Source organism: Penaeus chinensis, chromosome 31, assembly GCF_019202785.1.
Source record: "Penaeus chinensis breed Huanghai No. 1 chromosome 31, ASM1920278v2, whole genome shotgun sequence".
Classification (NCBI taxonomy): Eukaryota; Metazoa; Arthropoda; class Malacostraca; order Decapoda; family Penaeidae; genus Penaeus; species Penaeus chinensis.
In genome coordinates, this window is record NC_061849.1 from 14,258,096 (window position 1) to 14,270,595 (window position 12,500).

General features: G+C 41.0%; 3 protein-coding genes across 3 annotated transcripts in view; 2 read left to right on the forward strand and 1 right to left on the reverse strand.

Moving 5' to 3' along the window:
- Positions 1 to 4,053, forward strand: part of LOC125042259 (organic cation transporter protein-like) — a 29,792-nt gene extending 25,739 nt beyond the window's left edge. The window contains exons 9-13 of the mRNA XM_047637804.1: positions 242 to 321; positions 1,711 to 1,970; positions 2,254 to 2,438; positions 2,715 to 2,845; positions 3,629 to 4,053. Of these exons, the coding sequence (XP_047493760.1) occupies positions 242 to 321; positions 1,711 to 1,970; positions 2,254 to 2,438; positions 2,715 to 2,845; positions 3,629 to 3,725 (753 nt within the window). The 3' untranslated portion in view covers positions 3,726 to 4,053. The remainder of the gene's footprint in view (positions 1 to 241; positions 322 to 1,710; positions 1,971 to 2,253; positions 2,439 to 2,714; positions 2,846 to 3,628) is intronic.
- Positions 4,054 to 6,533: 2,480 nt separating this feature from the next.
- Positions 6,534 to 8,301, forward strand: LOC125042051. The gene is made up of 3 exons (XM_047637514.1): positions 6,534 to 6,994; positions 7,205 to 7,326; positions 7,686 to 8,301. Exons 1-3 carry the CDS (start codon positions 6,746 to 6,748, stop codon positions 8,299 to 8,301), a joined length of 987 nt encoding a protein of 328 aa, XP_047493470.1. The 5' UTR covers positions 6,534 to 6,745.
- Positions 8,302 to 8,711: 410 nt separating this feature from the next.
- LOC125042169 (solute carrier family 22 member 15-like) overlaps positions 8,712 to 12,500 on the reverse strand; it is a 4,268-nt gene continuing 479 nt past the window's right edge. Inside the window, exons 2-6 of the mRNA XM_047637648.1 lie at positions 12,446 to 12,500; positions 11,790 to 12,049; positions 11,249 to 11,430; positions 10,155 to 10,300; positions 8,712 to 9,423 (exon numbers count right to left, since the gene is read on the reverse strand). The exon at positions 12,446 to 12,500 is cut by the window's right edge and continues 34 nt beyond it. Coding sequence (XP_047493604.1) covers positions 9,357 to 9,423; positions 10,155 to 10,300; positions 11,249 to 11,430; positions 11,790 to 12,049; positions 12,446 to 12,500 — 710 coding nt within the window. The 3' untranslated portion in view covers positions 8,712 to 9,356. The remainder of the gene's footprint in view (positions 9,424 to 10,154; positions 10,301 to 11,248; positions 11,431 to 11,789; positions 12,050 to 12,445) is intronic.

Genomic DNA, 12,500 nt, shown 5'->3' on the forward strand with positions numbered 1-12,500 from the left:
GATAATAAATATAATAATGATAATAATAATAGTAATAATAATAATAATAATGTTATTACGAATAATAATTATAATAAAAATAAAACAATAATGAGAACAATAATGATAATAGTAATGATAATAACAATAATAATAATGATAACTATAACAAGGACAATGACTATACTGATGATAATCTCAAATTGCACTTGTTTCTTTTAGTTTCCCATTTAATTAAATTTCATCCCCATTTTCTCTGAAGGAAGTCCAAGAAAAAGCTACTCATGGCAACTATAAAGACAAAGTTAAAGAATATTTTGAAGTAGCTGTTATTCTCTTCAGGTAAGACTAAGGATTTTTACTTTCCTGACTTCTTTTGTTTTTGATTTGCTTTATTTGCTTTTTTCTCTCTTATTTCGTCTATCTGGTCGTGTTCCTTTCTCTCTTCGTTTTATACCCCTGGTCTGTTTTTTTTTTTTTCTTGTTTTTTTTTCTACTTTTTTTGGTTCTCTCTCTCTCTCTCTCTCTCTCTCTCTCTCTCTCTCTCTCTCTTTCTCTCCCTCTCTCTCTCACTAACTCTCTTTTGATATTACTGAATATTATTACTTATATAATATTCCCCAAATGTTGCAACATTGTCATAATCCACTGAGAAGCGATGATATATGTATTAGGAGAAAAACTCAATGCGCAAACTAGATTTATTGAAAATGAGACAATTTCGGATTCCTCCTAGATTCCATCTTCAGGTCTGAAGAGATAAGGGAGAGGAGGGGGTATAGAAGAGAGAGAGGAGGGGCAAAACAGAGGCAGGTGAGGACAGGTGAACGGAAGCGAAGGGAGGTCAGATCAGGTCACGAGGATCGGGCGGACTATGTGCAGGGTGGCCGGCATAATGGAGAAGGCGGAGGATGTGGGGAACGAGGAGACTGTCAGCAAGAGAAAAGCCGCAGCGTAAGTTGAAATTAGGTAGAAGATTGATTAAAGATGATTTCAGGGCGTGGACATCGGCGGAAGGAAAGGCAATTAGCGCCGCTGACCAATCCATCTGATTGCAGAGGAGGGCATTGTTGTGTCCCATGGATACAGCGTATTTATGGTGATATAGGTATTGACTAGATATAGTTTAAGGAAGGAAGAACGAAATAACGAAAATATAGGAAGAGAGGGACGATTCATATGCATATAAGAAAAAAACTTTTTCATTAAGACCAAATGAAATATACATTGAATTGATTGTTAAGGTGTCATTGCTAACATTGATCATTCTTTAAAGCCTGTGCAAAGGATTCGTAATCAGAGCAGAAACAATACGAGTCTATCACGTCATGCCATTTGACATATCAGCTGACGGCAGATAATCTAGATCGTTTTAATCGAAACCATAATGCTCGTCTTATACTATAAACACGTCATTACCAGAACAAGGACATGATATGGACTCGATGAAAGAAAGCCTCCAGTTTCCTGCATAGTGTCTCTTTTTTTAAATTCTGTCTTTTATAATCACCATATTCTTTGCAGTCACCATATCTCCCACGATCATCATATCGTTTAGGATCACCGTTTATTTCATTATCGCCAAACCTTTCTACGCAACTTTTTTTTTCCTCACGATTATTAAACCTTTTACGATCACAATACCTCTGAAGTGTTCACTATATCCATCACCGTCACCCTACCTCCCGCACCTTTCCCAACCACCGCTGACCTCCCCTCCCCCGCCCCCAGGACTCCCCGCCTACGGATCATCACCATCGTCATGTACTTCGACTACCTGGTGACGGGCCTGGTGTACTTCGGCCTCTCCCTCAGCGGCGGTAATTTCAGCACCAACCCCTTCCTCTACATGGCACTCATGGGGCTCATGGAGGTGCCAGGCAACACCTTCGTCATCCCCATCATCACGCGCTTCGCCAGGAAGACGCTCAATATATTCTTCTTCGTAATCAGCGGCGCCGCACTCCTGGCACTGCCCTTCATCCCTGCAGGTGAGGGCTCGGGTGTGCGGGCCTGGGGCTTTTGTCGGTCTGTTTATGGGCTTATTTGTCTATGTATGAATATGTGAATCTGCACGCGCGCACACACACACACACACACACACACACACACACACACACACACACACACACACACACACACACACACACCCTCCCTCCGTCTCTCTTTCTCTCTATATACACACACACGCCCCCCCTCTCTCGAATACACACCGAAAGCCATGACTTCTCCCTGCCTCCCCCGCCTCCTGAAGGTCCCCCCTCCCACCCCCAGACCACGCCTGGGCTGCGGTGACCCTGGCGATGGTGGGCAAGATGAGCATCACCTTCACCTTCAATATCCTCTTCCTGGTCGCCTCCGAGGTGTTCCCGACGGAGGTCCGGTCGCGGGGCATGGGCACCTCCTTAATGATGTCCCGTGTCGGTGCCATGGTCGCGCCCTTCGTCACGGAGACCCTGGTGAGGACGGTGAACGAGGGGGTTTAAAGGGGATGTTAAAAGGTTTCGCGGAAGGGAACCGCAGTTTTGAATTCAAAGGAAGTGTTGTTTTGATTGGCCTTTAATTGCGGTCGATCGAGTTTGGGAGACTAACGATTACTCTTCACAGGATCAAAGAAGGAAAAGAGTGAATTCTTCTTCATCATATTATAAAAATGATAAGAAAATTAGATAGGACACATAGCATACCAAAGGAGGTTAAACATATGAATGACACCAACGATATGCCCATGACAGAGTTCCGTCTGCCCTTGGGCCCCCTCTGTGGTATTTGGCGCGTCTGCTGTGGCGGCTGGATTGGCAACGCTGGCACTACCTGAGACGAAAGGTGTGGCACTCCCTAACACCATCAGTCGCTTCGAGGCCAGGTAAGCGAGAAGTTGCCGACCTACTGGTATTATCCGTCTGATCCATCTATCTTTATATTTCTCAGTATGTGTATTTGGCTAAAGCGTTTCCAGTATTTTGCATTTATTTTACGGTCCATATCAAGTAAACAAAGATGATGAAATATACCTGAAAAATCCACCAACACAAATACATCTTCAACGCACATACACCTGAAGAACCCAAGGACGGTCAAACACGCACGAAAAAAAGGAAAAGAGAAACAAAATCCCAAGACCTAGAACAGCTGGCACCTTATGGCACCCAGCTGGATTCCTAGCGCCCACCTTCCCTCATACACTCATGGAAACGCTAACTTGTGTCTTTTTTTTGTATGTTTAAGATTGAAAACAACAAGGCGTATTTCATAAATAAAACCATATTTAGTAAAACAATTTATTTAACAGTTTCAGTTGAAATATGGAAAGGTTAATCAACACCCCCACCAGTAACCACAGTAACAGTTATTGTTAATGGGATGGATATGCTTGGTGCTTCTCATCATCAGGCTGTAAATCATTAAAAAAAAAAAAAAAAAAAAAAAAAAAAAGAAGAAAAGAAAAGATAAAAGAAGAAAGATATTTTTTTTTTACTAACTGGTCCCAATGTTCTCCTCCCCCCCCCCCCCGCCTACCGCCCTCTTTTGACTCACTGCCCACTCTGGAAACCAATGAACTGGAACTTCTTCAGATGGCATAAAAAAAAAAAAAAAAAAAAAAAAAAACACCCGTTAACAGCTTAATACCGAACTTCCCACCTTTCAGATCAAATACAAAGGATGTGATAGAGGACCCTAGAGTTCCTGCAGGAGGCACAGAAGGAGGGAGCGAAGAGAAACAATTAACCAGTTCTGCTGTATAGGAAATCTCTCGGCTGGCGACTATTCTCGTCAACTACCCTGATATATGCTACTTTTCTAAGCTTATCATTTATGCTGAAATGGTATGAGTGAGAATGAAGATCTTCACAGAGATGCATTGGACTGGTATCAATTATATAATCGAAACCGGTGAAATGCGTCTCTTATACTGGGAAGATGTTCATTCTCGATAATACATTTTTTACAGTTGTCGCAATGGCCAAAGGTCATTATCAATGTTATCATTGTAATTTTAATAATATTTATCATTATTACTATTACTGATATTATTTGTAGTTGTTATTTTAGTGCGATTGCTATTATTATTATAATTATTATTATAATTATAATAATAATAATAATAATAATAATAATTATTATTATTATTACTATTGTTATTGTTATTATTATTATGATATCATACCAATAATTAGGTATTATTTTTATCCAATTTAATACCATTATGCTATTATTATTATTATCATAGCATTGATATTATTATCTTTATGATTACTACTATTACCATTATCATTATCATTATATGATTATTATCATTACCATTATTATTATTATAATAATTATTATTCTCACGATGGTTATTATCATTATCATTATTATTATTATTATTATTATTATTATTATTATTTTTATTATAATCATCATTATCATTATTATTATCATTATCTTTATCAATACTATTATTGTTATTGTTATCTTTATAGACACTATCATTGTTATTATTATCACCATTTTTATCATTATTATTGTTATTGTTATTATTTCCATTTATTGTTAATGATAACAATGTTAATGCTATGAAGAATAATACAAAATCATAATAATAATACTGATAATGAGGATGATTATAATAATAATGATGATAATCATAATGATAATGATGATGGAAATGATGATAATAGTAATAATAATAACGATAAGAATAGTGATAATGCAATGATATTAATTATACAACTTAAGGACAGAGAGAGAGAGAGAGAGAGAGAGAGAGAGAGAGAGAGAGAGAGAGAGAGAGAGAGAGAGAGAGAGAGAGAGAGAGAGAGAGCAGTGTTCAGTTTCTTTTTCTTTTTATAGAAATTGAGAAAAGCGGAAAATAAATTAGAAAAAAAATATTGTCTTTTAATCCCAATTCCCTGTACGATCATACAACAGGCATGTAGAGTGTATTTGAATGCAATCATATAAACACACACGCAGACACGCCTATTAACCTCTTCAACATCACGTTCAAGTACAAAGAATTTCAAGAACAGGCAGTGGACTTGAGGAAAGACCCCATTATACACTCCAGCAGTGTCAGTACAACAACTTACCTATTTTTAGTTTCAACGTACGAAAAAAAGGGCATGGAGTCTAGAAGAGGAAACTCAGGAGAGAAAATGCTGTTGCTGGATATAGTAGCCTAATATACAGTGTGTGTGTGTGTGCTTGTCTTTGCCTGTTGATGTGTTAGTGTGTAAGTTCATTCGTTCGGGTATGTGTACATGTAGTATTAAAGTGATGCCAGGTGCTGTTGATAGTAATGTCTCTGCGTTACTTGATTAACATGCTCATTTGCGGGAAACTGTATATAATTAAAATGTTCTCTTACAATAGCCGTGAATGATAGAAAAGACGCACATGTTACAAGAATGACAGACTTAGGATTGTAAACACCATCAACCAAGTAACAGCTCTTTCAACTAAGTTTGGAAGGAAAAGACAGACTAGTTAGTACGGCGCCGATCGCTAAAGGTACACGTACGATGCGCATTTCGACTTTCCTTTCAACGTTGGGGACCTTCTTCTTCCTTGCCCTCATCTCCAGGTATCAGGCCGTGGTAAGTGCTACAGCTGGGCTATCACCTCGAAAACCTTGGATTAAGATAAAATTCTCTCTCTCTCTCTCTCTCTCTCTCTCTCTCTCTCTCTCTCTCTCTCTCTCTCTCTCTCTCTCTCTCTCTCTCTCTCACGCTCTCTCTCTCTCTCTCTCTTTCTCTCTCTCCCTCTCTCTCTCTCTCTCTCTCTCTCTCTCTCTCTCTCTCTCTCTCTCTCTCTCTCTCTCTCTCTCTCTCTCTCTCTCTCTCTCCCTCTCTCTATCTTTCTCTCCCTCTCTCTCTCTGGACTAACATCTTTCTCTCCGTTTTCCATGATTTGTCTTGGGCAATAACATTGCTTAAATAATTCTAACATAACAATCCACATATCTGCTCGTTATTTCATAAATCATTTTCACTTACTTTAAACACTTCTCTTTAAAATCAATGAAGTGGTTACTATGAATGCTTTCCAACCCAATAGCGGCAGAACTGTAGTTAATGTAACGCCCTTGGCCCGCGGGGGTTGGGGAGCCCGCCACGACTGCGGTCATTTGAGCCTCAACCTTCGAACATACCCCTAGCACGGGGTATGTTCAAATGCCCATCCAATAAGGCTTCGAAAGGTCTATGATATTGGTCACTTCGCTCCGTTTGCCATTAGGGTCCAGGGCTCCCAGACGGCTTGACGCCCTATGGACAACATACAACCATTGCAGTCCATCGATACGAAAGTCATTATAGTGTCTACTTTTGGTAAAAATAAAATTTTAGGAACAGGTTCCCTATATTAGTATAATGTAAAATGTGACATTAAGCATAATAATATAGTAAATGTACACTAGGTAGTGCCAAATACTAGATCAATCATATCTTACCTTATAAATAAAATGCATTGCCACAAAGTTAAAACCAGAAAAAAGTGAAAAGCCTCCTGCCCAGTATTTCAGTATTTCAGAACAATCTATTTTTCATGATTTCACAGTATTAAATATCACTACCATGCGCGTTTTGTAATATTATAACAGTGCGCTTTGTTTTGATTATAGATAACGCTGCCATTAAAGCAAAAAGAAAGCGAGGGAGACCTGCGTCCTCTGGCAGTGGGCAGAGATCTAAACAGCGGCCGTAAAGAACACCCAGAAGCGAGTGGATCCGCGAGGAAGAGAAACGATCATTACGAAGAGATTGATGCGACTTTGGGAGAGATGGGGAAGACTTTGAATAACAACAATAAGACTTTAAACACTCAGAACAACACTGACGTAAAATTCAGAGACGCACACAAGCTCCTGGCGGATCCTAGAGCCAATGCCACCACAGGACCCTTCGCGTCTCTGAATCTACGACGCCACTGGCACCTGCGGAAAGGGTGCCAAGTACGGAATGCGGAGCCGTGGTATAGGATGGACTATACACTATGGTCACAGGTCTTGGACGTCTGTGTTCCTCCCAAGGTAAGGGTTAGATAGAAAAGCCCATGAGTGTTACACAACTACCATAAATATCATCTGTGCAATATGTATGCTACACTATATTGCATTATGGAACTACTTTTGATTGCATTTATCATTGTCATGCCATTTTAACAGATTTGATTTATGATTATAATTATCACACTGTTATATAGTATACATACAGTATAACAGTGCAATATAACTCCTCAGTGTGGTTCATCCTCCTGGCGCAGACTGCTTCCAGAACTTTCCTCTAAGTGGTCAGCAGGTCAGCGGAGAGTCAGCATTGTCAGCGTGAGACATCCCTTATCTCGCCTCGTATCTGCATATAGGTAAGCAACACATGGACTATATTTTGTTAGGATATCTTGGGTATTTTACCGATTACGACAATTCAGAGTTCACAATTGGTCCCATGTCCATGTGCACGTAAGGGACATGTTCGTTGAGAAACATGCTTACTAAGCCGCGGGAGGATGCGCTAACCTCAACATGCTGACGTCAGCATACCAGGGTTCATTCACAGCCCCCCCCCCCCCTCTCTCTCTCTCTCCCACACACACGCACAGACAAACGCATGCACACACACACACACACACACACACACACAAATATATATATGTGTGTGTTTTATTCTGAATCTGTGATTCAGGCATATAAATTTCGATCACAAATGCTGCTTATTTTACAGGGACAAGTATCTAGACGGCGCTCCGATCTCGGTCTACGACTCGGAGTGGAGATCGGCCACGAGCAGCGGGCAGACGTGGGAGACCCGCTGGGGTCTCTTCTGGCTTCCCGCACTCGTGTCCAGAGGCGACATCAAACCCTCTCTTTGGTTATCAGAAAGATTCGAGAGGATGAAGAACGTGTCCAACCCGTGCAAGCTATCTCTGCTCTTCAACACCGGCAGCCTAAAAGAAGCACTGGTCCCTTATAAAGAAAATGAACGTTATAAAATTCATTTCTACAACTCCTCCTTCAGCTTTCCAGACTTCCTTCACCACGTTCTATGGTCTCGAGACCACGGGATCCTCGACCGACACTGGACGCCCCAGACCTGCATATGCAACCCATGTGGGGAAAAATACGATTACATCTTACACATGGAGAACATAAGCCAGGAAGCCAGACACGTGTTTGATGACTTAGGGATGGACCCGACCGTAAACATTGGGAGTTTCCACACTACCTCAACAAGTCTTCGGGTTTCTGACGAAGCCTACTTTGGCAGTGTTGCAAAAGAAACTATGGCCGAAATACGACAATTGTTCAGACAGGATTTTGATCTTTTTGGATATACGTAATCTTCATTAAAAGATCATTTGGTAAACACGTTCATTCGTTTCTCTCACCTCATAGTTATATAGATAAGGAATCGAGTGATCTGCATTCATTTCGCACACGCATACACATATATTAACATAAATTCTCTCACTCCCCCCCCTCCCTCTCTCTCTCTCTTTCTCTCTTTCTCTCTTTCTCTCTCTCTCTCCCCCCCCCCCCCCCCTCTCTCTCTCTCTTTCTCTCTCTCTCTCTCTCTCTCTCTCCCACAGTGGTCTCACAGGACATGCAATAGTGCTAGTCATGTGACTGGAATATTTCACGCATTTTTTTCAGTCAGGTCGTTGGCACAGGAAAGCAAGGCCATTTCACCTTTTTTTCGGGACAAAACCATTGATTTTTAAGCTCCTAGGATATGAATAAAGAACTGTAGTAAAATGCACATAATGTTTATTTTCTTGGTAAGAATATTTGTATATTATCTTACTGTAATACATTTTTATACGACAATGTGGTATTAATGTTTACAGTTGAAAGTGATTCACAGTGATTCGTAACGTTAGGATGAGAGAGAATGATTTTGAAAGAATAAAGCAATTTGCACTTTTTCTTTTGTCTTCTGATATTGTCATTATCATCGTCATCATTATTATCACCATTATTATTATCATTAATATTATTGTTACTTAATTACTGTTTCCTCTACTTCCACCCACCATTCTTTATCTGACAATTTAATATATATTTACATACCTTACATTTCAAGATAATTATAATGAATGGGGGTAATTGCTTATTACTAATTACACACCAGAATGAGGCAATCAGGAAACAGGTCAAGAGGTATTGTTAAAGTACATGTCGCGCATAATCATCATATCATATAAATTCATTTGTAATTAAGAGTGGTATCCGGGAAAAATATATACAAATTCCATTGTGACTCACCCATTATGTCGTTTGTTATCAGTGTTATCAGTTATAACTACATCATTTTAATTTGAATTGGAGGCGCCATCGAAACTATTCCAACATATACAAAGCATTTCAGAAAGTCATGCATCTTGGACTGAAATCCCTAATCCACTTGACTGACGTAAATGGAAGGAATTCTCGGGTCGCGAACAGGGAGTCGCAGGAAACCGCTGTTGGGAGAAAGGAAAATGGATCTTATTGCGAAGACGTAGATGTTTTATTTCGTTTGTCTGTCTATCTGTATGTCTGTCTGTCTACCTGTTTGTTTGCCTGTCTGTTTGTTTGTGTGTCTTTCTGTCAGTCTGTCTGTCTGTCTGTCAGTTAATCAGTCAGTCTATCTTCCGTTCGTCTGTATGTTCATCTGTCAGTCAGTCTCGCCTGTATCTTCCTCTATCTCATTTTCTCTCTGTTCCTTATTTCTATGACGTTGTAAGTAATGATCTAATGTCAATATTATTTCCTGGGATTTTTGAGAGAGCTATTCACCAATTATTCCATGCGGTTGTGTAGTTATACTTGACTGATTACAGGTAAGAGCTCTTAGGTGCCAGGAGTTGCTTCTTAAAATATTATTACAAAAAGATAAATACCGGTGAGACTCAAATGAAAAAAAAAAAAAAAAAAAAATGGAGAAAGAAAAGACAAGGAGAGATGACCAAAAAAAAAAAAAAAAAAAAAAAAAAAAAACAGCCAACCCTTATGACACCAATGACAATAATCGAAAAAATGAATAGAAATGATCATAATGATAACGATAGCGATGATAAGGCTGATAATGATATAAGTAACAAAGACAAACGCAATAATAATAATAAAAAAACATAACAACAACAATAACAATAACAGCACCAGGAACAAAAAACCCCTGATAATAACGAAATGAACAATCGAGCCCAATCACCTGGTCCTGATCTCCCTCTCCTCCAGATGCGCGATGGTGTCCGGGAGAGGCACGTGCAGCGTCTCCGGCAGGGCGAGGGTTGCCAGTCCCGCCAACACCGACGCCGCCCCGAACACAGCTGACGGCGCCCACGGGTACAAGGGGCCCTGGCGAGGAGGAAGAGGGAGGAGGGAGGAGGAGGGAGGAGGAGGGAGGAGGAGGGAGGAGGAGGGAGGAGGGAGAAGGAGGGAGGAGGAGGGAGGAGGAGGAGGAGGGAGGGAGGAGGAGGGAGGATGAGGGAGGATGAGGGAGGGAGGGAGGGAGGGAGGGAGAGAGAGAGAGAGAGAGAGAGAGAGAGAGAGAGAGAGAGAGAGAGAGAGAGAGAGAGAGAGAGAGAGAGAGAGAGAGAGGGAAGGAGTGAGAGGGAGGGAGTGAGAGAGAGAGAGTGAGAGATAGATAGATAGATAGATAGATAGATAGATAGATAGAGAGAGAGAGAGAGAGAGAGAGAGGGAGAGAGAGAGAGAGAGAGAGAGAGAGAGAGAGAGAGAGAGAGAGAGAGAGAGAGAGAGAGAGAGAGAGAGAGAGAGAGAGAGAGGGGGGGGGGGGGGAGGAGTGAGAGGGAGGGAGGGAGGGAGAGAGAGAGATAGATAGATAGATAGATAGATAGATAGATAGAGAGAGAGAGAGAGAGAGAGAGAGAGAGAGAGAGAGAGAGAGAGAGAGAGAGAGAAAGAGAAAGAGAAAGAGAAAGAGAAAGAAAAAGAAAAAGAGAAAGAGAGAGAGAGAGAGAGAGAGAGAGAGAGAGAGAGAGAGAGAGAGAGAGAGAGAGAGAGAGAGAGAGAGAGAGAGAGAGAAAGAGAAAGAGAAAGAGAAAGAGAAAGAGAGAGAGAGAGAGAGAGAGAGAGAGAGAGATAGAGAGAGAGAGAGAGAGAGAGAGAGAGAGAGAGAGAGAGAGAGAGAGAGAGAGAGAGAGCATGCAATATAATGAATAAAAACAAAATCTGAATCACTATTTAAGCTAACTCAAACTATTCGCATACAATCACTTTCCCATATCAAAAGAAGATATCATTCACCATGTTTTATTCCTATCAAAAAAAGGAAAAACTCACCAGGTAGTCCGTGATGAAAGGCGAACAGGTGGACCCTACCCTCGACATAACAAGGGCAGTACTCATGCCCCTCGTCCTGACCTCCGTGGGAAAGAGCTCTGAGGAGTAGAAGTCGAGGATCTGGAAGGCCGAGGCAATGCTCATCTTCCCCATAAGGGCTAAAGTCATCGATTCCCCAGTGCCTGAAGGGGAAATTGAATATTATTTTAGTTTCCCTTAGATTTCGAAAATTACGTTTTCTATGATAGTGTATTTTGACGGGTAATCTATCCTATTTTATTTATTTATTATTATTTTTTTTACTTTCCTCTTTTAATTGTCAGGGTAGATATTTGGCATTGACTGAAGACATGTTTTATAAAAAAATAAATTCCTAATTTTGTTTAACATAGGAACCAGCATGAATAAAAAAAAAAAAAAAAAAAAAAAAAAAAGATGAAGATGAACGAAATCCTACTTTTACACTTTACTTGAACTTTCCATTATGAGACCTGATAAACCTTTCATAAAGCTAAAGCTCCAGCTAGAGAGCCCCACTCACCCGCAGGTACGAAGGGCAACGCCAGAAGAGCCACGGCGCCCATGAAGAAGAAGGCGACGACGGGAGTCCTCCTGCCGTAGCGAGCCACCAGGGGGATGACCAGCGTGTAGGCCGGCAGCTCCACCACCCCCGTCAGCGCCATGTACAGGAACGGGTCGGAGCTGAGGTCGCCGCCGCTGAGGGAGAGGCCGAAGTACACGGCGCCCACCAGCAGGTAGTTGCTGTACAGGCTCAGTGTGATGGTGCGAAGGCGGGGCGTTCTGGCGAGTGAAGGGGTGTGGTGAAGAAAAGACGAATATTGATTTTGATATTACTCTTATAATCTGCTGAGAGTCTGAGGCTACAACACATCCTCCTCACACTTTCATTAACTGACGTAGTGAAATAGACTATACTTGATAACATGTAAGTCAGAGAAATCGCAATATTTTCACGAAATCAAATTAGACAGCCACACGGTTCCAAGATTTTTCATTTGCATAAAGAATCGTATGTATTTTTCAGCAATGTAAGTATTAAGAGCAATGCAAAGGGAAAGTCTGGAAGAAGGAAGAGGACGAGGAGGAAGATAAGGAAAAAGGGATGTAATTAGACGAAGGGGAGGAGGAAGGGGAGGAGGAAGAGGGAAAAGAACAGTAAAGGACATTTTCACTTGCCTGAAAAGAATAAATGCTTCATCCAAACGCCTTCTGAACCACCCTTTCGGGCCGT

Bases quoted from the DNA above. Each gene is read 5' to 3' on its own strand.
- LOC125042051 (XM_047637514.1), top strand. From the start codon at position 6,746: ATGGGGAAGACTTTGAATAACAACAATAAGACTTTAAACACTCAGAAC. The intron at 6,995-7,204 runs GTAAGGGTTAGA...ATAACTCCTCAG, and splicing joins ACGTCTGTGTTCCTCCCAAG to TGTGGTTCATCCTCCTGGCG. The intron at 7,327-7,685 runs GTAAGCAACACA...CTTATTTTACAG, and splicing joins CGCCTCGTATCTGCATATAG to GGACAAGTATCTAGACGGCG.